Genomic DNA, 24,592 nt, shown 5'->3' with positions numbered 1-24,592 from the left:
GAGGTTGGGGCAGGGTTGGCGGGGGTGGGGCCTCGCGCGCTGTGTGCTGCTGCAGTCTCCTGAACATGGAGCATACTTTAAAAACTCCAAGCCCCAGAGGAAAGGCATTTGATCATTTAACCGAATAATCGATTATCTGAATGAAATAGTGCCCGCCCATCAAGTTCTGATCATTGAGGTTCCCCTGTAGTAGGCCACAAACAGTTCAATTACCATTCAATCCTCTGGACTGGATAATGAAAAATAAATAGAAACCAAGATCCACAGTTAAAAAATATTGTGTACGTAGGTACAAAGTGAGGGACGACATGTTGTTCAATTTGCATTGTTGGCATGTAGAGAACTTGAAAGATGCTCATCAAATTCTCTTTCTGTTGACTTCTATTAAATTTGAAAAGTACAAATGAGAATAGAATCTTAGAATCCTAAAGCACAGGAAAAAGGAATTAAGTCTGTGTGCCTATGCTGGCACATTGAAAGAAAGAGCTGCCGAAATTCATCCCACACCTAATACTTTCTTCCTAAACCTGAAATTAAGTTCATTCAAATACATATCCAATTGCCTCTTGAAGCTTGCTCTGAAATCTGAGTCCTCCATCACTTCAACAAGTTCATTCCATGCCTGAACAAGCCTCTGTGTGAAAATGCTTCTCCTCATTTCTTCTTTCGCTATTTTGCCAATAATTTTACAGCTATAACCTTTGGCTACTGACTTTGCAGAGGAAACAGATTTTCCTAGCTTGCTCTCTTAAAACACTTCCTTGAATACCTCTTCTTACTCATTAATGGGATGCATTGTTAGCTAGGCCAGCATTCATTGCCCAGACTGTTAAGAGTCGACCATATTGCTGTGGGTCTAGAGTCACATGTAGACCAGACCAGGTAAGCAAAGCAGTTTCCTTCCCTAAAAGACATTGATGAACCAGATGGGGTTTTTCCAACAACTGACAACAGTTTTATGATCATCATTGGAATTTTAGTTCTAGACTTTTTATTGAATTCAAATTCCACCATTTGCCATGGCAAGAATTGAACCCAAGTCTCCAGAACATTAACTTGGTCTCTGGATTTGTAGTCTATCGATAACACCATCAAGCCATCGTCTCCCCCTACTATACCTCGACATCCTGGCCTCTCCAGTCTCTCCTCGTCAGTGAGGTCCCTTTTCTTAGGACCATCCTGGTAACCTTTCTGTACCCTTTCCAAAGGGCTTGGCATCTTTCCTAGAAATAGTGCCCAATTGTGTCCTTTTGATTGCTCTCTAACTGCTCATTGTGTATCTTCCCTATTCTCCTTTGTCTTTGAAAAAGAACATCCTGTGGCTCAGAATGATTAGACAGTTGGTTGCTCTCATATGCTTCCAATCATAAATCTTACTGGGGATAGTAATCCATCTCCATTGCTGCATTTTCATGCAACATCATACCAATGCAGAGATCTAGATTTGTTGTTGTACGTTTAAGGCTCACTAATTTAATAGTGCAGTCTATACTAAATGGGTCACTGCCCACTTAGTACATTTATCTTAAAATGGTTTGCTAGTTTTTGCAGTCTATTATCAGATGCGACCCATTTTGGAGCACTGAATAAAATGAAAATAATGCTCATCACATTGGCGACATTCATGCTCATTGTTTTGCTACGTTGTTGAACAATGTGAATTTTAGAGAAAGAATCCATCAAAAGGATGTAATCTCCCTGATTCAAAGTAGATAGTTTTGTTGTTGCTTTAAACTAAGGAGTGGATGAAACAACATGTGGTTGTCGAGACTCACTTCTACTGCTGAGGTTGATGCATTTAGCATGCCTCATGTGCATTTATAGATCATTGAACATCCTGATTTGTCCCTGGCAACTACACAGATTCACATACTAGGAGAAAGTAAGGACTGCAAATGCCAGAGATCAGAGTCGAGAGTGTAGTGCTGGAAAAGCATAGCAGGTCAGGCAGCATCCGAGGAGCACAGGCTTATATCTGAAAAAGGCTTAAAAGGGATGATGCCTGAAATGTCAATTCTCCTGCTCCTCAGATGCTGCCTGATCTGCTGGGCTTTTCCAGCACCACATACCAGTCCTGTTATGTATTCAAGGCTCATGTGCCCCTAGTATTACATGGATATGATATCTTGAGATAATCCTTCTGTTCATTGGAGTTTTTAATTTGCTCTTCATCCCTGTAGGCCAAATGAACAAATTTTATCAGCTACTTTGTTAATATTGCCAGGTCATCTATTCATAGTCTACATCTTCAACGTGTAGGTCCAGAGGAATATTTTGGTCTTTGTGTAGATTGGATAATCCACTCAGCATGAAAAACATAATCATCCCAGTTTTTGGCTTATATCTCACTTCAAAGTTATTGCAGTGCATTTATTAGCTATTTGCATAATTTCATGTCTAATGGCTAATAATTTGTTTCAACAGTGAATTTCTTGCCAAAACTGTGCGTGAATCCACATGATATCGAATACCAGAGCTAATATTTCACATTTTATACCACAACGGTTCACTTATGCAAATGACAGGGTTTTCAAGCCAAAGATAACAGGTTCGGGGTTACGCAAAAGATGAGTGCATAGGTATTTTTGCAATGTACCTATTTCAAAAATCCTGACAAATATGCTCGAGAGAATAGAAAATATATTGGTGATCAACTTGCTATACATAAGGGACATCCTTCCTGAGTAAATCTCTCCATGGAAGTACCTTTTCTGCAAAATTAGGAAGAGATGGAGCGGGGGGGGAAATTAACAAAGTACGAGGTAATAATTCAGATCCTCTTCAGTCTGCTGAGTCAGCATTTGTTTAATATCCTCAATCTTACTTGAATAGAGATGGACTCCATGCATGGATTGTTTATCTGGCTGATGCAGACCTGGTACCTTGTTCTGGTAAATACCAGTTCTTACTGTCACACTGCTTTTAGCAATAATGAAGGTGACGATCAGGTTTTATCTTTGTCTTACTCATATCACCAGCAGTACAAATATAACCTGGGATACATTCGAAATACTCTAATCCACACGCCATATTATGTTGCTTGCTGGATAAATGATTGGAAAAGATACTGTCCAAATTTACCATACTAAATGTTGTAAGCTCTGAGGTGCTTCTGCTAAACAGATAGACCATTATTAATTTGATTCTGCCAGCATTAGTCAACACATTTTAAGTGCCAGTTGAGGTGCCTTGGATCTAGGCATACGCTGACATTGCCAACTTTCTTTAAAACATATATGACAGAGACACACCAAACTGTGTGGTGGTCAACTTTCTGAATTATACCATTTCATTCCATCTCGTTCAGGTCCACTCAAAGCTTCTCCAGAGTGTGCACTTATTTAGATGATCAAGAAATGTGGTTGCATCACCCCTAAAAAGCAATACTGCATTCATCTTAAAAACTTCTCATTGCATCAAGATCATTTGGGTCCAGGCATTTGAAATTGTTGACTTATTTGGTTGGTTTGGTTGTGTCAAGTGTGATCTGTTTCGCCACTGCAATGTGGTTTCAATCTCATGAACTTTCACTATACAATGATCTGTTTATAATGGTACTCCTACCATTGCTGAAAAATTAGAATTGACCAAGTAGAAGATCTTGGAATTTAGCTTTCGTTTTGGCATTGTAGAGCAATGTTGCTAATGCATTGAATTCGGGATCCGTTTTACACTATAATAATCCATCATACCCATCTCTTGCAAACTTTACCAATGCAGCATCATTTGCTGAGGTTCATTTTTTTTCAGGTTGCATAGCTGTAATATGTTGGCACTAGGCCCAGTGTTGATTTTCGCTTATACTGTGAGTTGTCCTTTCTTTTCGGGGCATATGTTGTAAGAAATAGCAGTGACTTTGTACTGATGACATGATGTGTAAAGCTAACAATTGGAAAGCTGTCATTTTCTGAAATTTACCTTTCCCTTGGTTGATGCTGAACCACATTGATGTGCTTGTGTTCATGATTATTTTTAACACTTGCCTTGTTGTCACTGTTGTGGGTTGCACCATCGTGTTGATCACCTGTTCTGGGGTCTTGCTGGCATTTGCAACCAGACTTCCTGAACATATATACCCATCATTGTTTGGTGCCATACGCTTTACAGCTATCAAGAAAAGCTGAACAGCTTTGGATAGCTGAGACTAACCACATCACTTACAGACTTCTTTTTTTAATTTTCACTTTGTTGATCATTGTCTGCACTTAGAGCATGTAAATGTTGTTGGCCTGGCTCTATTGCTTCCTACTTGTATCCATCCCCAAGTAATCCATGGTCCTTTTTCTTCCCAAATGATCTTTCCTAAAGGGCTTAATTGGTGTTGAGATGATAACTAACTCCAAGAGCCTTTCTGACTGTTCTTCTTTAGAAAGGTCAACTCAAGTCCTTTGCAACAGCATCTTCCAGCAAACTTGAAAGACAAGAATCTCTTGAGTTTGCAGTTGGTATGACCTAAATTGGAGACTGTTTATCTAGAAGTTAACTCTTACTTTGAGCTGGTCTTTGAGAACTTTCTAGAACTTTTCTGGATCTTTATGTTTGCCATGAGAAGGCCTGAAGTGTGAAGTCTGCGATGCCCCTTGCTGATTGCAAGCAACATATTTTGAAATATTCTTGGGACTAACAATCCATCTGCAAAACAGAACTGCATGCATTGTTTGAATAGTGATAATTCAGTAAAGATATCAATGGATGGCCCATTCCATAAGTAGCTACTTACTTTCGATTTCTCTTCGTGGTCTTTGAAATTTGTTTTAGTACAGTGCAGGGTCGTGTCTGTTTATATTTTGAAGGATTTGCTTCGATCTGTTTTTTTAAATCCCTTTTTCAATTCCCATCATTTTCCCTGTTTCTGCTCCTTTAACAGGAGAGGTCCAGTTATCCTGTCATTGGACTATTAATCCAGAGACCCAAGTAATGTTCTGGGGACCCAGTTTGAACCCAACCGAAAGATAATGGATTTTGAATTCAATAAACGTTTAGAATTAATAGTCTAATGATGACCATGAAACCATAGTCAATAGTTGGGAAAATCCATCCGCTTTTCTAATGCCCTTTAGGGAAAAACAGCTGTTGCATTTACCTGGTCTGGCCTACTAGTGACTCCATACCCACAGTAATCTGATTGACCCTTAACTGCCCTCTGAGCAAGTTAGGGATGGGCAATAAATACTGGCCTGCAACTTACATTCCAATCAAAAAGAAGTTAGCTTTGTGTTCTTGATAAGCAACATCCTATCTGTATGCTACCTGTGCTCATAGAAACTGATATTGCTGAAAGGTGAGAAAACTGTCCAATTGTTCTGAATTCTCTGTTGCCCAAAGCTATTAGCTCTTTTCTCTTAGTTTTCTAAACATCTGCTTCTAAGGTATTGAGTATTTTCCTTTGGCCAGCACTCCTACCATGATGTGAGTTTGCCTCATGCGGTAAGGCCTGTCATAAGAAACAAGGTGTGGATACTGTGGTATTGAAGAATCCAACAAACTTTTCTTAACAACTAACTATTACACACAAGTATTACATTCACAGGTCACATTAGGAGACTGGGCCAGCATTAAGCCATTAATTTAAAACAGGGAAGCACTGAGAAAGTTTGAAGATTTGTGATCACAGCTATCCAATGTAGGCAGTTGAGCATTTATCAGCAATTTTCAGAAAGTTTATTTAATTTGATAAGAAGCAGCAGTTTACATACAATGCACTATTCAATTAGACACTATCTCTTTCTCTCTCTCTCTCTCTGTGCTGTGGCAATCACCTGCCTTTTTGGCCTGTGACATGAGCAGTTACTCATGACATTAGGATGACTATTTTGCCCTCACCTACATCATCGGTGGCTTAATTTACAATTCTAAGAACAAAAACCTTACTTTCCCAAATAATTTATTGATAATAGAGTACGTATGGCACTTGATAAATTATTGACATTAGTTCAATGGGGCATTGTCAGTTCAGTAATTCTACCTACCTTTCCTTTCATTATCATATCTAGAGATCTGTTTATTCCATGATGCGAGTCACAGCTGTAATATTACTGCTACATAAAAAAATACTAAATATGAAATAGTATAAGAATTCAGTTTTAAAGATGACTTGATATCCAATAGCCGCAAGCTTCTAGTAGCCTGTCATGCTTCAAATGACTGTGGGGAAAGGTGACAGATGAGCCTTTAAATCCACATGTCCCCCAAGTGACATGCCATGGTATAGCACTGATACGACTGTGCTTCTCAAAGATAAACTGATATATTGACCAGGAAGCATGGCACAACATATAATTTATGCAAATGACACATTGATAAAAATAATTAATTGTTTTGCGATGCTGTGAGCAAAGATATGTCTATACCCTCTTTTGTACTGAAATTGTATCATACTGACAAATGATGCAATGTCTCAATCGATCAGGAAAAGCCTCTAAGATGTTGAGAAGCACTATATTCAGGTTTATGTTCCTCTGTCAGTTCTCAGACACTCAGCAATATCAACACTAAGAGTGAAGTACATTAGGGGATCACTTACCTATGTAACTTTATGTCAATGAAAAAGATTATTTCCTTAGAACAGGAGAGATGTGAGAGTTGGATAGAAATATTTTAATGGGAGGGGGAAATGTATACTTTCAATTCTCCAAATATCAGAACAGAAGATCATTCAACCCCATGAAGTCTATTCCTCATTCAATGAGATGTTGGCTCATCTGTATCTTAGCTCCTTTCAGATGCCATGGATCTATACCCTTTTAGAGACTTGTCTACCAACACTATCTCAGCACTACCAGGCTTAAAATTATTGGCTGATTGAGCACATTCTGCTTTTCATGGGAGGGAGCATCACACTTCTACTACTTTGGGGACGAATAAATGTTTCCTAAATTTGGAATTGAACAGCCATGCCTCTGCTTTGTCCTTGACTGTTCAATGACACAAAGAGTTTCATTTACCTATACTATCAATTTCTTCCAAAACCTTAGAAACATCGATCAGTTCATTGCTTATACTTTTATCTCTACTCATCATCTAACATTGGGAGTTGGCAGCATTCTAAGGAATCTGCTTTTGTGCTCCTTCTAATAGATAAAATGTGGTGCTTGAGAACTGTACACTGTACTCCAGATGTGATCCAAGCAGTTTTGTAAAGCTACAGCAAAACTACATCCCACTCATTCCCCCAATTATAAAGGATAACATTCCACTTTAATAAACTTTGTACATGCACCTTAGATCCTTTCTCAAAGAGCTAACAGTTAATTATCAGTCACATTTTAAGATGATTGTGTGTGTTTACATTTTGTCAAAATTGAAAACGTTATAAATCTCAGCTGCTTGCCCCTCTCATTCTCAACTCAATGGAGTGTTCTGTGATCTCAGTTCTAGTTAGTCAGCCCCATAATTTCCAATACAAGACTTATTTTGTCAACAGTACATTTTGTCTTAACGAACACATTAGCTGCTCAGGCTTAAAAAGACCACACTCAGAAATTTAAAGGGAAAAGAATGTGCATTTTTTTAACATTTGTTAAAGCAATATTGACCTCTTAAAAAAAAAAGTTTTTTGATTTATTAAGGTGGTTATAATTTGCAATAATAAATATATTCATTGCAAAGTGATCTGAAATTCTCGAACATTTCATTCTATTCAGAGGTCCATGCTGTTGAACCTGTACCATGACACACCACAGAGACAATTACAAAATGATACCAGATTAATGAAAGACACTAGTTAGACATGTATTCTAAATGTTAATGAAAATAAAGGAGTTACCTCTGTGTGAATCCAGAACTGATACAACAGGTTAAATTGAAGATGTACTGCAAAAACTGAGGGAGGGATGAAGAGAGCCATTGGAAGGTTAAAAATCTGGAAGAAAGTAATTATTGTATAAAGTCAAATAACTTCTTTTCAAGAAAAAGCTCTAATGATATACACTGATACTTTTCAAACAGTTACAAGGTCACATCTGTGTTCATCCTTTTTGTTTTGGAAATTGGCAAGTCACCTAAAGTATTACTCACAGACTGAGAATATGGCTCAATCAAACTATGGCTATGGTGAATTAAGATGGCTCCATGTGATAGGGCAGCGAGATAACAAACTAGAGTTAGGATCCAAGGCTGTCCAAGATCAGAAAGCCTGGAGTGAAGGATAGGGAAGGAAAAAGGAAACTCAACCAGCTGGCAGATGCTATGGAAATAGTATAAGAAAACATTTTATTCTAGTTTTGCTGGGCTGGTTAAGAATTGGCAATGGCATTTGCTCTTGAAGATAGTCTAGGGATAAATGGAATTTGTGAAGCTGATCCTTCAGTCCTTGCGATTTCATGTGAAAGTGGCCTTATCTCCACTTGCCCTGTTTGTAAGTAGTGAAGAAGGCAGAGTTAGATGTGGTCTTCACCTACAATCCTATTCTCTGTTCAGAAGTGATGCAGGTGAGCGAATATTTGGACCTTCTGCAAATCATTTCTTTCCTCAATTGTCATCTCAGAAGGATAGGGTGTGAATAGAGATAGGCCTATCCTTTTCCAGGCTCTGACTCTCTGCTCAATTGGGGTAGGATAAGGACACGTTGACTCATCCAGTGTTCCAATATATTCCTTGTAAAAAGCTGGGGAGAATGGTAGGACATTGTTTTGGGATTAGAAGAGAACATGCTGGCTTCAGCCTTTAAAGTGACAGCAATATTATAGTGCCTTTTGCTGTATCAACTTGCCTACATTTATGAAGGGCAGGTGCGTAGTTAATCAATTTTACAACCTGCTTCATGCAATGAGTTAATCAAATAGAAAATCCAGAATCTCAGAGTAGAATCATCCAGCAGAAGAGAGGAAAGGAGTGTATTTTCTATCTAGGTAACAAGAGACTTATTGTCCATGGTGGTACAAAACACTGATCAAAAAATGGATTTGAAGCCAATGTGAATCACTTCTCAAGTTACAACCCAACCCAGAATGGCAATAGAGTGAATCTGCCTGCTCGATTGTGTATCAGGCCTGAATTTTCACAGAAACCAAAGAACTCTATCCCTTGGCCAAATGACAATGAACCCAAATTCTGGAAGTCCTGCCACTGAACCCATCATCCATTGTTTTTGTCAGGGTGGGATGCGACTGTATAGTATGAATGCAGGATATTTGTGATACACCAAGGATGCAGCACATTTAAAAGTGCAAGCACCTTCAAACAGAAGCAAATGTGGTTACCCAGGTTTCTGAAATATGACTTTGCTTTTATTCTGAAATATGACTCACAGGCCTTAGCCATTTGGGGGAAAGAATTCTCCAGAGACAGATTACCCCTTTTGGAAGGATTGGATTTCCCTTTGGACAAAGTCAGGTACCCTTTGGGAGGTCAGGTAGTCCACTTGAAGAGGTTCTACCTCTTTTGGTGTGTTAAGAGTAGACTTGGATGCTTACAATTTTATAGACACTTTGCTTGATTGCTTCTGAAATCTATCAGTACCATTGTGAGAGCTTGTTCATTCATAGTTTGATTGACTGCTCAATGAGACTTTTATGGGATTAGCTGTGATTGATGTGGGGCTTTGAATATAAATGCTTATTTTTATACACGATTAAGTACTTAAGGGAAAATTTGGTTTTATTAGGGATTAAATATTGGAAGGAATTTAAGTGAATTGCATGGGCCCTTATTAATGAAAGCATCTTTGCTTACAACTATGAAGTCTGTAATTAATGTTTCAATCTTTATTTTGTTTCATCTCAGCAATGGCTCCTGAGGTCTGCCCATTGTAGATGCTGAAGAAGGCTTATGCCCGAAACGCGATTCTCCTGTTCCTTGGATGCTGCCTGACCTGCTGCGCTTTTCCAGCAACACATTTTCACCATTGTAGATGCTATTTGAGTGTATGTGAGAATGTAAAGCCAAAAGGAGGTTAGAGTTGGCCTGAGTTAGGACTTAGTTGACACAGGGCAATAAAAAGGTGAAGGATTAAGTAGAGGATTATACATTTAATTCTATGGAAGATATGAGGGGCCACGGGAATGAGGTAGAGAGCAACAGGTTAACAAGAAGAGTATGACAATCATCAAGGGGTGGTTGGGTAGCCTGATGAGCTGGCATAGATGAGGCAAGTATCAGGGAGATAGAGGTGACAGCTAAAGGGCTGCTTTTTGTTCTACTACTTTTGTTGAAACTGGTGCAAAGTCCCAGAGCACTGAGATCAGCCTATTAAAATAGCATCCCCCAAACTGGTAATCAGCTGCTTCCACGGCGACCTCTGAACTTCTTCTATTGGCAGCGTGCCTGACTCCAACACTTTCCCAGCTCCTGTCATCCACGTCCTCCTCTCTTGGAACATAATTTGAACTGTTTGGCACTTTCTTCTGAGTCTGGTTTGTGGATTTAGGAAATTTCCAACTTCTGCATAAACAAAGTGGGAGTAGAAAACGAGCCCTTACTCTGCTTAGTTCCAGTCATTAATTGAGGTGTGATGCCAGTTGATGCTACATTGATAATGGGAATACCCTTCTGAGATGCACAATGCTGCCACTCCAGATGTGTATGCTGCAACAAAAAATTTTTAAATTGCTGAAGGTTCCCTTCACCGTTCAGTTGCTTGGAACTATGGAGTCAAAGTTCCACTGAAGGCTTGGATAATTCTCTGGTGTAACAACCAAATGTTTTCCAAAAATAAGGACAAAATCAGAGAAAAGGCTATGAACTTTTATTGTGAAGGCAAATTCCATGTCAACTGGACCTATTTGCAGGAATTCTTGGGCTTCCACTCAATATCCAACCAATTCATCCTGTACAGGCCTCAACAGTTGAGCTTGGTCCTAGTAAGGTCCCAAAGAAGGTTCCACAACTGCTTTGGTCACTGACAATTTATCTCTGACAGTTCACTGATGAGCAGAAGACTTGAAAAAAACAACTAAGCTAATTCCCCCGCACACACCTTTCAGGCCTTTAATCTGTATGTTACAGTGGCACTGATCCCACAATCTTAATATTACTGAAGTTCCCCAAACATAAAATAATCCCAGCTTTTGAATTTAGACAGAATCCAGGTCTCCACATTTGCAAACTTCTGCCAGTGGAAACAGGAGATTCTTAGCTTCCACGTGTCTATCTCTGAGTACCAAGAATTAGATAACCGCGGTCCGAAGATTGGAAAACAATGGCTCAATACCTCCTCAAAAATTCACAATGAATAGATATAAGCCTATTGAACACAACCCATATTTATTGGATTACAATAATCCAACAAATTTGGAATTAACCATATTCTCAAAGCCAACTGTATTTGTTTTATTAAATCACAGTGCATAAAATAAAATGGGATGGAAAGGATCAGATATTCAAGTCTATTGTTTGATTGTTAACACTTAGATTTAGGAGATACAATTTCGGACCAATTACTAAATTAACATTTAAAAACAATTTAAATAAATTAATGCGTCTAACAATGACTTATAAGGGCACATAAGTAACCTGTCTGTGAAGAATTTGACAAATTTGAAATGTAGTCAACTTTATTTTAAATGTGGTGTCTTTAATTTTCTCTTATTATGTCAGGACTAATTACCATCCTAAGCAACTGATAACAGCATCAAATTGTCATATATATGTCTAATGCAATTAGATTCAAATTCTAGCTCACTACATCTGTCTCAGAAATATTCATCAACTCCAACCATAGGAAAGAAAGGCATTCACTAATCACCCAGTGATTTTCCACTGACCATATGAGCTGACTGTATAGCCTCCCATGTGGCCAATTTTTGGTAGGTTGCTGTAAGACCTGCAAAGTAGAATATGTGGTCAGCTCACCCACCTTAATTCCCTATAGCATGAAGATTGGATAGGGTGCCCACAGGGCCATCTACCTATAGTCTCGTTGAAGCCCTTAACTGCCAAATGAAGAGGCAATTAAGGGCCTCAATCTAGATCCTTTGCTAAAAATACACTGGATAGTAGCAGTGTCTATGGAGAGATAAACAGAGTTAATGTTTTAAGCTCACTATGACTTTTTATTTACTGAAGAAGCGAAATCCCATGAAAAGAGCAACTTTGAATAATCAGTCTGGAGAAGTTTAAAAAGAATGCTCTCTGTTGCCTGACATGGATGAAGTATAAGCCAGTCTGATAGGACGTGAAATCCCTTCTACAATTCAGGGCACAGTCAGCCCCTGCATCACAAAATGGCTTTGAACAAAGTCAGTTTGCTTCCCCAAAGAAATGACAGGGATAAATGCTCAATTTTACAGTTAATTTAGGCAAGGCATTGACAGATGGCTTGCAACAAGTTTCCTGCCACCCATTATAGTTATTTAATAGTGAATGGGGTAAGGACAAACTAACAAGGTAAGGAATTGCAATAAGAAATAATTTTTTAAAAGGACTTTTATTAAACAAAGGAGGTTTTGTTGGGGAGGTTTTAAGTCTGTTTTCTATAAAATCTAAAAAGAAATGCATAGAAGAGTGTTATTCCTGCAGGTAAGCTCTTCCCGCTCCAAAATAATGTTTTGACACAATATAGTTAGATAAAAGAGAAAATGGGAGCTTCAATGACCAAACGAAAATGAAGCCGCATTGTGCAATATGAAATACAACAAAAAACTGTTAACAAACATCAGTTTAAAATAATTACATAAATGGATCAACTGTATGTAATCAGCAGTACTTATAGTATATCCCAAGCACTATGAGATTGCATTTCAGAAGGGTTCATGTGACCTTGGCAGACAACATTCTGAAAAATCTGGAGTTGCTCCATCACAGGATTAAGAAATCCTTGATCCTTTCCAACTGACAGATCAGACCATCGGTTTCAGCAGTTAGTGGGGACAGTAGACTTTGCTTCCAAATATTTCTAGTGTAATATTTCACAAATAACTTACCCAGGAAAAATACTTTTGTAATACAGACTGCCGGAGGGCTGTAGACAGATTGTAGTCTTCAGAGCTGTGATGAACTTGGTGTGATGCCCACAACATATTCACTTCTGCAACATAATGCAAAACAAGAAATTTCATAGAAGTGCACGATGTAGAACAAGGCATTGGCTATGTAATTTAGCTCCTCAGCATCGGTGCTGTCAGTGTATTTTACCTTCAGTATGGTGTTGGCTTTGCAAATTTCACTTCTGGTGCCACGTGCCATTTTGCTGAGTGCATTCATGCACACAGTAAGCCTCAATTGGAAGCATGCAGAGTAGACAGATTGTATAACTTACTTGATACCAGTACTACCATTTTGGAGCCAACAGTCTAGCTATAGATTCACACGGCCAGCCCATCAAGTCTATATCACCAAAAATATATTATTAACGCTAGTCCCACGTTCCCACACTAAGCCCATAGCGTTAAATGTTATGATGCATCAAGTGCTCACTCAAGTAATTTTTAAAGGTTGTGAAGTTTACCACCTCATCTACCTTCCCAAGCAGTGCATTTCAGACACCCACCAACCCTCTGGGCGAAAAGCTTTTTCCTCAACTCTCCTCTAATCCTCCTGCTTTTCAATTTAAAAAATATGCCCGCTTGTTACTGACTCTTAAACTAAGGGGAATAATTGCTTTCTATTTATCGTATCCATGCACCTCATAATCTTATACAACTCTATCAGGTCTCCGCTCAACGTCTCTGCTCCAAAGAAAACAACCCGAGCTTATCCAGCCTCTCCTCAAAGCTGAAATGCTCCATCCCAGGAAATATCCTGGTGAGTCTCCTTTGCACTCCTTCCAGTTTAATCACATCTTTCCTAAGTGGGTGACTAGAACTGCACACAGTGCTCCAGCTGTGACCTGACCAAAGTTCTGCACAGCTCAAACATGGCCTCCCTGCTCTTATGACCTATTCTAAGACTGATAAAGTCAAGCATCCTGTGCACCTTCCTAACTACCCTATCCTGATGAAGGGCTCCGGCCAGAAACGTCGAATCTCCTGCTCCTCAGATGCTGCCTGACCAGCTGTGCTTTTCCATCAACACACCCTCGATTCTCATCTCCAGCATCTGCAGACCTCACTTTCTCCTAACTACCCTAGTAACCTGTCCTGCCACGTTCAGGGATCTGCAAACAAGCATCCCAAGATCCACCTGTTTCGCTGAGCTTCCTAGTGTCTTGCCATTCTTCAGGTAGTTCCTTGTCTTGTTCCTTCTTCCAAAATACATGATCTCACATTTATCAGGGTTAAATTCCTTCTGCCAGTGATCTGCCCATCTCTGATGTATTTGCAAATGTACTTAGCATCACTTCCACATTCTCATCGACAATATTTATGAATATCACATGCATTAAGGAACCCAGCACTGATCACGTTGGTAAACTGGGGTCTAAGCATACACACAACCTTCTACCACCACCCTCTGTCTCCTATCACTAAGCCAATTTTGGATCCATCTTGCCAGGTTGTCATGGATCCCGTGAGCTTTCATATTCTTTCTCACGTGTGATTTTGTCAAAGGCTTTGCTGAGTTCCATAAAACTACATCAACTGCATCATTCTCATCCAAACACTTGGTCACTTTCTTGAAAGTTCCACCAGATTTGTGAGGTATAACCTACTTTTGATAAAGCCATGCTGAATATCCCTGATCAAACTTTGCCTTTCTAAATGGAGATTGATTGTCACCTTCACTACTTTCTCCAATAGTTACCCTTTCACTGATGTCAGACTCACTGGCTGAAGTTCCCTGGCCTGTTTCTACCATCCTTCATGTAAAGTAGAACCACATTAGATGTCCTCCAGTCCTCTGACACCTCCCCTGTGGCCAGACATGATTTAAAAATCCTTTTGAGTCTCCTACAGCAGTCTCATTCAGACCTCGGGTTTTGTCTATTTTTAAATTCACAAAAACCTCCAATACCCCATCGTTTATTTCAATTTGCTTAAGAACTTTGCAGTGCAACTTCTCAAATTCTGTACTTGCACTGTCCTTCTCCTGAGTGAAGACGGATGTGAAGTATTTGTTTACCACTTTACTAACGTCCTCCGGCCTCATACACAGTTTGTCCCGTTGATCCATAATAGGGTCTACTCTTTCCCTGGTTATTATCTTCCCCTTGATATACTTGGAGACAATTTTAGAATTCTCCCTAACCTTGCCCGCCAGCATTTTAACATGCCCCCTTTTGCCCTCATTAGTTTCATGAGCTCAGCCCTGCACTTCCTATACTCTTTTAGGTGCTCTGTTGTTTTGCTCCCTCTCTGCATGTTATACATCTCTCTTTTCCTTTTTATTCAGTCCTGAATGTTCCTAGACATTAGCGATTTTTGAGAAAATTTGTAGCTCAGGTTGATCATAAGTATGTAAGTTAGCTCGCTGAGCTTGAAAGTTTGTTTGCAGATGTTTCGTCACCATACTTGGTAACATCATCTAGTGAAGTGCTGGTGGCATGTCCCACCTCTCTATTTATAGGTCTTGGTTTCAAAAGGTTGGTGATGTCATTTTCAGTTCTTTTTTCGAGGGGAGGTAGATAGGATCTAATTCAATGTGTTTATTGATGGAGTTCTGGTTAGATAGCCATGCCTCTAAGAATTCTCATGTGTGTCTTTGCTTCACCTATCTGAGGATGTGTGTGTTGTCCCAGTCAAAGTGGTGTCCTTCTTTGTCTGTATGTATAGAAACTAGTGAGAGTGGGTCATGTCTTTTGATGGCCACTAGGCATTCATGTATCCTGGTGGCAGGTTTCCTGCTAGTTTTGACCAATGTAGTGTTTTTTACAGTTCTTGCATGGTATCTTGTAGATAATGTTAGTTTTGATGGTAGTATCAAATGAATCCTTTAGATTCATTAATCGTTGTTGAAGTGTATTGGTAGGTTTGTGGGCTACCATGATGCCAAGGGGTCTGAGTAGTCTGGAAGTCATTTTCTGTCTTTGATGGAAGGTAATGTGGCTGTAGTTTTTGATTGCATTGTGTCTGCATGTTTGGGTTTGTTTCTGAGGAATCGGCAGATTGTGTTTATTGGATACCCATTTTTCTTGAAAACATTGTATAGATATTTTTCTTCTGATTTTTATAGTTCTTGGGTGCTGCAATGCAATGTAGCTCCTTGAAACAATGTTGTGATGCAGCTCCCTTTGTGGGTGTTGGAATGATTGCTTCTGAAGTTAGGTATTTGGTCTGTGTTTGCTGTTTTTCTGTAGACGCTGTTTTGAAGCTCTCTGTTAACTGTACGTTCAACTGTCGCATCTAGGAATGGGAGTCTATTGTCATTCTCCACCTCTTTTGTGAATTTTATGCCTGTCAGGATATTGTTGATGGTGTTGTATGCTTCCTCTAATTTATTCTGCTTTGTGATAACAAAGGTGTCACCTACGTAGCAGACCCAAAGTTTAGGTTGGATAAGTGGGAGTGCAGCTTGTTCAAGACTCTGCATTATTGCTTCATCAATGAGTCCTGACATTGGTGATCCCATAAGTGTACCATTAACTTGTTGGTAACTTTTGTTATTGAATGTGAAGTGGGTGGTGAGGCACAGGTCTACTAGTTTGAGGATGTTGTCTTTGCTGATGAAGTTGGTACTGTCGGGTGTTTGTGGTCCTGGTTTCCCTAGTAGTGATGGCAATGTTTCTATGGCCAGGTCGATGTTAATTGATGTGAAAAGGGCTGTTCCTAGACATCCATGGTTCTCTAGGTTTGTCACTCTACATTTCACCCTAAAGGGAACATGGTTGGGCCTGTTCCTGCTATCCAACCACCCACTGCCTGCCAACCTCTCAATATTTTTTCTAAACTCTATTTAAAAGGAGTCTCACAGCTGTTAGCACTTGGTCAGAACTCCACTGCAGATACTGCTACATCAGAACCTATGTCGCCAAATTTTAGCTGACAGCCTCACTGGGGTTCGTGACCATTTTGGGAAGCCTTGTGTTAAAAGGATCATGCTCTGGACCACTCACAACTCCTTAGATTTTGAGGTTTTAGTTGTTAGAATTTTGAAACCTACGTTTGGTGAGGTGGTCAACCACACTAATATCACTGGACTAATAATCCAGAGGTCCAGGCTAATGTTCTGGAGACATGGCTGTAAATCCCATCATGTCAAATTGTGAAATTTGAATCCATTAAAATCAAGAATTGCAAAGCCAGTCTAGTGGAGACCATCGAACCATTCTCGTACAAACCCATCTGATTCACTCATCTCCTTTAGGAAAGGAAATTACTATTTTTACCTGGTCTGCGCTACTTATGACTCCAGACCCATAGCAATATGCTGGACTCTTAACTATCCTCTGAAATGGCCTCGCAATCTGCCTAGTTGAGGACAATTATGGATGTGCAATAAATACTGTCTTCACCCATATCTGTGCTAGAGTTAAGAGAAAAAAAAATCATGCAGCAAAGCTTGGACAATACTCAGGCTTAGGCTGATAAGTGCTAATATTTCTGCTGCACAGGTGCCAGGAAATAACCATCTCCTGCAAGAGAAAACCACCTTTACTTCACATTCAATGTTATTGCCATCGCTAGATACCTCAGTGTAAAATTCCTTGGGTCCAGAAAGTTAACTGGACCAGGCATATGTACTTTTCTGTCTCCATTAATATTGTGGTTGCAACTTCAGGTCAGATGCCAAGAAGTTGGCAACAAGTAACTCACTCTTAATCTTCCCAAAGCCTGTCCACCATCTAAAAGATCAAGTTAGGACTGCAATAGAATATGCTGCAGGTGTCTTGTGCAGTTTGCTTGACTTGTACTGTTCTATAGGAGAGTTAGTAACTGAATGGGTTAACATGAAAGGGTAAGCACTGAATATCAGACTGCAAAGGATTATTCCTGCATGGAGCTAATCTGCTCTGTGCCCTAAGCACTAGGTTCAGTACCAGCTCCAGTTCCATGTAGAGTATTAAGTTTGATGTTGCTAAACAGCAATGGAGACTTACTCTTAAACCTAGCCTAAAGTCATACTTAGCTATAAGGTAACTGAAATAGATTCTATGTAAACTACATACTCTACTCAACAGACTGAACCTCTCACACCAAATAGTTTGCAAAGACATTCTTCCCCACTTGATATCAGTTACACAGACTAATGGTGGCATTAAATCTATCCAAAGCATCTCACACGGTACTGGTAAACATGACTATATATCCCAGACACCAATCCATCACTTTAAAAATTCCCTCCACTACCTGTGCTCAATAATGGTAGTATGCACCCTTTACAAAAAGTAAGGCACGGTGGCTCAGTGGTTAGCATTGCTGCCTCACAGCACCAGGGTCCCAGGTTCGATTCCGGCCTTGGGTGACTGTCTGTGTGGAGTTTGCACATTCTCCCCGTGTCTGCGTGGGTTTCCACCCACAGTCCAAAGATGTGCAGGTCAGGTGAATTGGCCGTGCTAAATTGCCCATAGTGTTTGGTGCATTGGTTAGAGTGAAATGGGTCTGGGTGAGTTACTCTTCAGAGGGTCTGTGTGGACTGGTTGGTCTGAAGGGCCTGTTTCAACACTGTAGGGAATGTAATACAGCACTCACTAGGGTTATTTCGATAGCACCTTCCAGACTTGAGACCTGCACCAACCAAAAGAGCAAGGGCACTGGACACATGGAAACACCCATAAGTCTGCCTCATACACTATCCTACTTTGAATCACATCATCATTCCTGCACTACCGCTGGATAAACATGCTGGAACTCCCTCCCGTTGAGCACTGTAAGAACACAGAGTCAAAAGGTGTGGTGCTAGAAAAGCACAGCAGGTCAGGAAGCATCCCAGGAACAGGACAATCGATGTTTTGGACAGAAGCTGTGCTTTTCCAGCGCCACACGTTCCCACTGTGATTTCTCCAGCATCTTCAGCCCTCACTTTCTCCCAGTCACTGTAACAGCACTACAGCCCGTGGACTGCAGTAGTTTGGGGAAGTGGCACATCATCTTTTCAAGGGCAACTGGAGATAGGCAGTAAATACTGGTCTTGTCAGCAACATCCATATTCTATAGCTGAAAATGAAAATACTTTCTGGTTAGTTATGGATTGATTTTTCCTGGTTGTAGGTCCAGTGTAGGAATGTTTGGATGTTTAAAGATGTTGACATCTCCAGGGAGTGATGGGAATATGCTTAGAGATTTGATTTGCACCTCGTGGATAATGCTCATTCCACTTCCTCAGAGCCCTGGATGCACTAGTCAAATTTCCCCTGGAACACAACATGACGTAGAGAATGAAATGAGGTCACACAGAACATGGCCCTCTGCTGGAAGGGAGTTGGGTGGAGACAATAGGCTCTCAGCAAGAGAATATATCAACCCAAGATGCTCAGGAAAAAAATTCTCTGATCTCAAATTCAGCAAGAGGTGTGAAAGGAGTCCTGACTAAAATGTACCATTTGCTCTAACCTCAGAGCAAGGTGAGGCCAGCATTGCCAGTGGCTGTAAAGCTGAATCTGACCATGAACTTTTTATATGTCTGGTTTGTCCTGGTGGCTTGAATGCAGCTGGCACAATTTAGCAAAGCCATAAAATGCAAATAAAACACGGCGACCCATTCCAGTGCAATGGAATTCAAAAGCAGAGCAATTATGTTAAACTCATGCAGAACGTTAGTTAGGACACACTTGAATGTTCTGTTGAGTTCTCATCTGGTTACAAAAAAAAAGGAGGCACTGGAGAAGGTGAAAACCATGATCAGGAAAGACTGAACTGGCTGGAGTTCTTTACTTTAGACTATCTCCAACACCCAAAGTGACTTGCTTCAGGACTATAAAATCCTGAAGTGAAAAGTGGCTATTTCAACTCAGGAAGTGTCTAGAACTAACGATCACAAAACTAAACAGTCGTGATTAAATAAGGATTAAGCAGAGAGATGGGAACATGGGAATCATAACCACTGGAATGGCTGTCAAAAGTAGTTACATAGCGCTGAGTTCTCCAAATTTGTGTTCAAGTGTTTTATCAAGTGAGGTTCCTGACCAATGCCTGGTCCACTGTGATTTACAGAGACATTTCTCTCTCAATCTCCTGTTCTTCAGCTCATTCATTATACATCTGGGATGTACCACTCCTGTCTAGTAGAATCATGTGGCAGGAGAGGCAGAATTGCTTTTCTCTACCAAGACCTGGAGGCATTGGCCACACTGGCTCAAGAGTTGAAGTGATGTCAGAGTTGGGCTCTGGTGATGTGGCGAGATTGGTGGTTTGCTGATGCCAACTTGCATGGATGAAGGGTGGAGGAAGAGCGTACAGGGACTTTATGGTCAAGACTGAATTTGATGAAGGAGGAGAAAGCGAGGACTGCAGATAATGGAGATCAGAGTCAAAACGTGTGGTGCTGAAAAAGCACAGCCAGTTCGGCAGCATCTGAGGAGCAGGAGAGTCAACATTTCAAGCATAAGCTCTTCATCAGGAATTGTGGGGGAGGGAGGGGTTGGAAGCAAGGGAGCTGAGAGATAAATGGGAGGGGTGTGGAGCTGGGAGGAAGGTAGCTGCGAAGGTGATAAGCAGATGAAGGTGGGGGGTGATGGTAATAGGTCAGAGTGGACGATGGAGTAGATAGGTGGGAAGGAAGATGGACAGAGGGCGGTGTGGAGTTGGAAGACATGGCGGAGTGGGAGGGGGAGTGGAAGTGTTCGGCCACAGGGTGGTGGTGTTGTTTAGTGCATGTTTCCCAATGATGTTCTCTGAAACTTTCTGCAAATTGGTATCCTTTCTCCCCAATGTAGAGGAGACCACATCAAGAGCTCCTGTGTCTGGATGTGCAAGAAAGTCTGTGCTGGATGTGCAAGGATCCTTTGGGGCCTTGGATGCAGGTGAGGGAGGGAGGTGTGGGCGCAGGTTTTACACCTCTTGCAGTGGCAACGGAGGTGCTGGGAGTGGAGAATGGGTTGGTTGGGGGTGTAAACCTAACGAGGGAATCGCAGAGGGAGGGGTCCCTGCGGAACGCAGATAGGGATGGGGAGGGAAATATATCTCTGGTGGCGGGGTTTGTTTGCAAGTGGCTGAAATAGTGGATGATGATGCATTCTACCCAGAGGTTGGTGGGGTGGAAGGTGAGGACCAGGGGAGGGGTTCTGTCCTTGTTGTGGTTGGAGGGGTGGGGTTCAAGGGCAGAGGTGCAGAAAGTGGAGGAGATGTGCTGGAGGGCATTCTTGACCATGTGGGAGGGGGAATTGGGATCCGTGAAGTAGGAGGCCATCTGGGATGTTCGAGAGTAGAACTGTCCATTTTCCTTCCCAACTATCCGCTCCATCCCCTGCTCCAACCTATCACCATCGCCACCCCCCCACTTTCATCCACCTATCACCTTTCTAGCTACCATACTCCCAGCCCGACCCCACTCCCCATTTGTCTCTCAGACTACTTGCACCCCTCTCCCCCCACCATCCCCCGCCACATTCCTGATGACGGGCTTATGCTCGTAATGTCGACTCTCCTGCTCCTCGAATGCTACCTGACCGGCTATGCTTTTCCAGCACCACACTTTTTGAACTGGATGAAGGTCAGGACAAGCAGATGGTAAGCTGCATTCACTTGGTATCTGCTCTGATCTTCCTGTTAAAACTTGGAACCACCTGGTTTCATGGGAAGGACAGAAAATTTGGAACTAGCGCAGAAATGAGATGAGTTTAGGCTGTTAATGAGATGCTTATACACAGAAATTAGGTAATCACTGCTTAATAATGAGATTCTGAAGTTGCGGTTTAAAATTTAAATCGCGAAATAGTTCCTCAATACCAAGATTCCATTTTCTTTGTTCCTGTCATATCTTACGAACTTCTTGGCATTGTCCGTGCCATCCCAAGAATGGAAGGCTCTGACTATGGTGTCTGCAGCACCCAAAAGGTCAGTTATGACTCATAGGTAACTTCTTGCACCCTTCTTCATTTAACGCCCTCAACATATCCTGTGATTTCATTCCCTTGAATTTATTGACATGACTTCCTTTAAATGCATCAATGCTGGTACTCTGATATAGCGTCATGTGGTGTAAAATTATGTCCCAATACATGTGTGAATCATAATGTAACACATGTATTGGGCCAAGCAGTGGAATGTGGTGAAACGGTTAAAAATTATGTCCCAATACATGTGTGAATCTAACCGGAATGGAGGTGTTGCTTAATCTTATTACACACCTCCCCGTGTGAATCTTCTTATCTGTATGTAACCAGAATGGAATGTGTTTTTTAGCCTTGCTCTGCTGTTCACATGAATGTTTATATCTGGAAAAGAGTATATCAGCTGGAAAAGTGTCTAGTTCGGTGAGTCTGCTCCGGGGTTACGTTTAACCGCCGAGCGTGGGTTGTTGGCAACCGCTCTACGAGAACTGACGGCTCCCAGTTCCGGTAACATGTAGAGTGAGTATAAGCCAGACCCGTTGTAAGTATGAGACCTGGTTGTGGGGACGCTGCGGGGAATAAAATGCTCATATTCTAGCAGACTCGCCTCTTGGTCGTTTGTTCTGTGTCAGACTACTCTCCTACGAACCTGACCTTGAGAATTTTTTAAAACACGTCAGCACAGTTAAGGTGAGCTGGATTCGTATTTCCCCTTAAGAGAAGCTGATAGCTATGCTTTTGGTTCACAGGGGGCTAAGTGCAATGCTTTGGCAGAGTAAAGTTCATTGTGGAGCTGAAAACACAACAATGGTTACAGCATGAAAATGCCTGTGTGCATGATGAAGAAAATGAAGCTTCCTGTCTGGGAGGGAGCAGCAGGTGGAGATGCAATGATCTGTGTGGAGAAGAGCCTGCCCAGATGGCCAAGGAGTGAAAAAGGAACATTAACTTACTTGAGAACATAAGAAATAGGGACATGTGGAAGCCATTCAACTCCTGAAGCCTGCCAAATCATTATGTAAGATCATGGCTAACCTGCCGCAAGCCTCAAATCTTTCTTTCTGCCAGTTCCTCAATTCATGAAAAAATTCTGTCTACTTTCTATGTAAATATCTGAAGTCATCTAACTTCTGCATCTCATGGGTAGAAAATTCTAGATAGTCACATCTCTCAGAGAAAAATCCTTTACAACTTCATTTTAAATGAGTGTCCCGGAGTACTCTAATTTGGGATTCCCCCAATGGTGGAAGCATCATCTCAATATCTATCCTGTCAAAGTCCCTCAGAATCAACAAGATCATCCCTTGTTCTTCTGAACTAAAATGAATAAAAGCCTAACATGTTTACTGCTCAAGTCTAGTGAATATTATTTTGAACTACCTCTAATGCCAGTATATCCTTTCCTAAATACTGGAACCATTGTACTCAGTATTCCAGGGCTGGGGTCACCAACACACTGTACAGTTCAAACAAGAATTCCTTGTTTTTAAAATCCAACTCTATAGCAACAAAGGCCAGCATCTCAATTACCTTCTTAATTATGTGCTGCACTTAAATGCTAACTTTTTCATGTTTCATGCACAAGAACACACATATCCCTTCATGCTACACATTTTTTAGAATCTTTCATCACTTAAATAATTGTCTGCCTTTTGTTTCTTCCTAGCAAAGTGCATGAATTCAAACTTTGTAACAGGAGGCAGTCACACGTCTTAGGATAGGTTGTTCTGATATGGTTGGTGATCAGGAACAAAAGGATGTGATTGCAAGTGAGGTAGGTCAGGGGGACCAGAGGGAAGGAGTGCAGGATTGTCAGCCTCTGGTCCAACATTTGACCAACAAGTTTGCAGTTCTCTCAGTTTGTTTGAATGAGTGAGGGGGCAGTGAGGTGGATGAGTGAAATGACCGTGGTAGTGTAGTACAGAAAGCTATCAAAGTGCATGAGCCAAAAGGAATGTAGTGGTAGTAGGGGATTGTATAGTCGGGGGGATTTACAATGTTGTCTGCAGCAGAGAACAAGAGTCCAGGTGACTTTATTGTCTGCCCTGCACCAAACTTCAGGATATCTGCCAAGGGCTGGAGAAAACCTTGCAGTCTGAAGAGCAGGATCCGATTGTTTCACTCCATGCAGACACTAGTGACATAGTTTAAACTAAGAAAAAAGTTTGTGTAATCAGTATGAGGAGCTGTGCGCCAAATCAAGAAGCAGAATCTCAAAGGTAATAATCTTTGGATTATTAGCTAAACCACATCTGAATTGGCATCAGGTAAACATGGCTAGAGAGATGATTATGTGGTTGAAAGAATGGTGTGAGAGAATTAAGTTCTTGTTTGTGGGACACCGGCACCATTACTGGATAAAGTGGGATCTGTACCTCTGACACGGTCTCTGACTGAACTTTACTGTTGCTGTTGCAAACTACGTAACTAGGATGGGTTTAAACGAAATAGCGAGATAACAACCCAAGGTTAGGATGATTGTGATGAATCAAAAATCAGCATTAGGAATTAATGTCAGGAAAGGGACAGAGAATACAGACCTATCAGCAAACTAACAAATAAGACAAAATATTAAGAGGACAAAACTTAAGGCACATCATTTGAAACAAAATGTATGAAATTCATGTTGAAATTGAGATGAATAAGTATGGCCAAGTGGCCATTACTGAGATGTGGCTGCAGGATGACCTAAATTGAGACCTGAAGACAGGAAGGTAGGAATTAATGAAGAAGTGGCTCTGTGAATTAACAATGATATTAGCACAAGAGGGAGAGATGACCTAAATTCACAAAACCAGGATACAGAAGCAGTTAAGGTCGAGATGAAGAATGACCAATGCAAGAAGTCAC

At 40.9% G+C, this 24,592-nt stretch overlaps 1 protein-coding gene across 4 annotated transcripts in view; it reads right to left on the bottom strand.

Moving 5' to 3' along the window:
• Positions 1–24,592, bottom strand: part of agmo (alkylglycerol monooxygenase) — a 367,119-nt gene that overhangs the window by 149,874 nt on the left and 192,653 nt on the right. For all 4 annotated transcript variants that reach the window (XM_043689828.1, XM_043689829.1, XM_043689826.1 and 1 more), the window contains 2 exons: positions 12,861–12,964; positions 7,766–7,861 (listed from right to left, as the gene is read on the bottom strand). In XM_043689828.1, coding sequence (XP_043545763.1) covers positions 7,766–7,861; positions 12,861–12,964 — 200 coding nt within the window. The remainder of the gene's footprint in view (positions 1–7,765; positions 7,862–12,860; positions 12,965–24,592) is intronic.

The sequence above is a fragment of the Chiloscyllium plagiosum genome, chromosome 5, assembly GCF_004010195.1.
Source record: "Chiloscyllium plagiosum isolate BGI_BamShark_2017 chromosome 5, ASM401019v2, whole genome shotgun sequence".
In the NCBI taxonomy this organism is placed as follows: domain Eukaryota; kingdom Metazoa; phylum Chordata; class Chondrichthyes; order Orectolobiformes; family Hemiscylliidae; genus Chiloscyllium; species Chiloscyllium plagiosum.
Note: the sequence above shows the minus strand (reverse complement) of the source record. Positions and strands in the feature narration are given on the sequence as shown.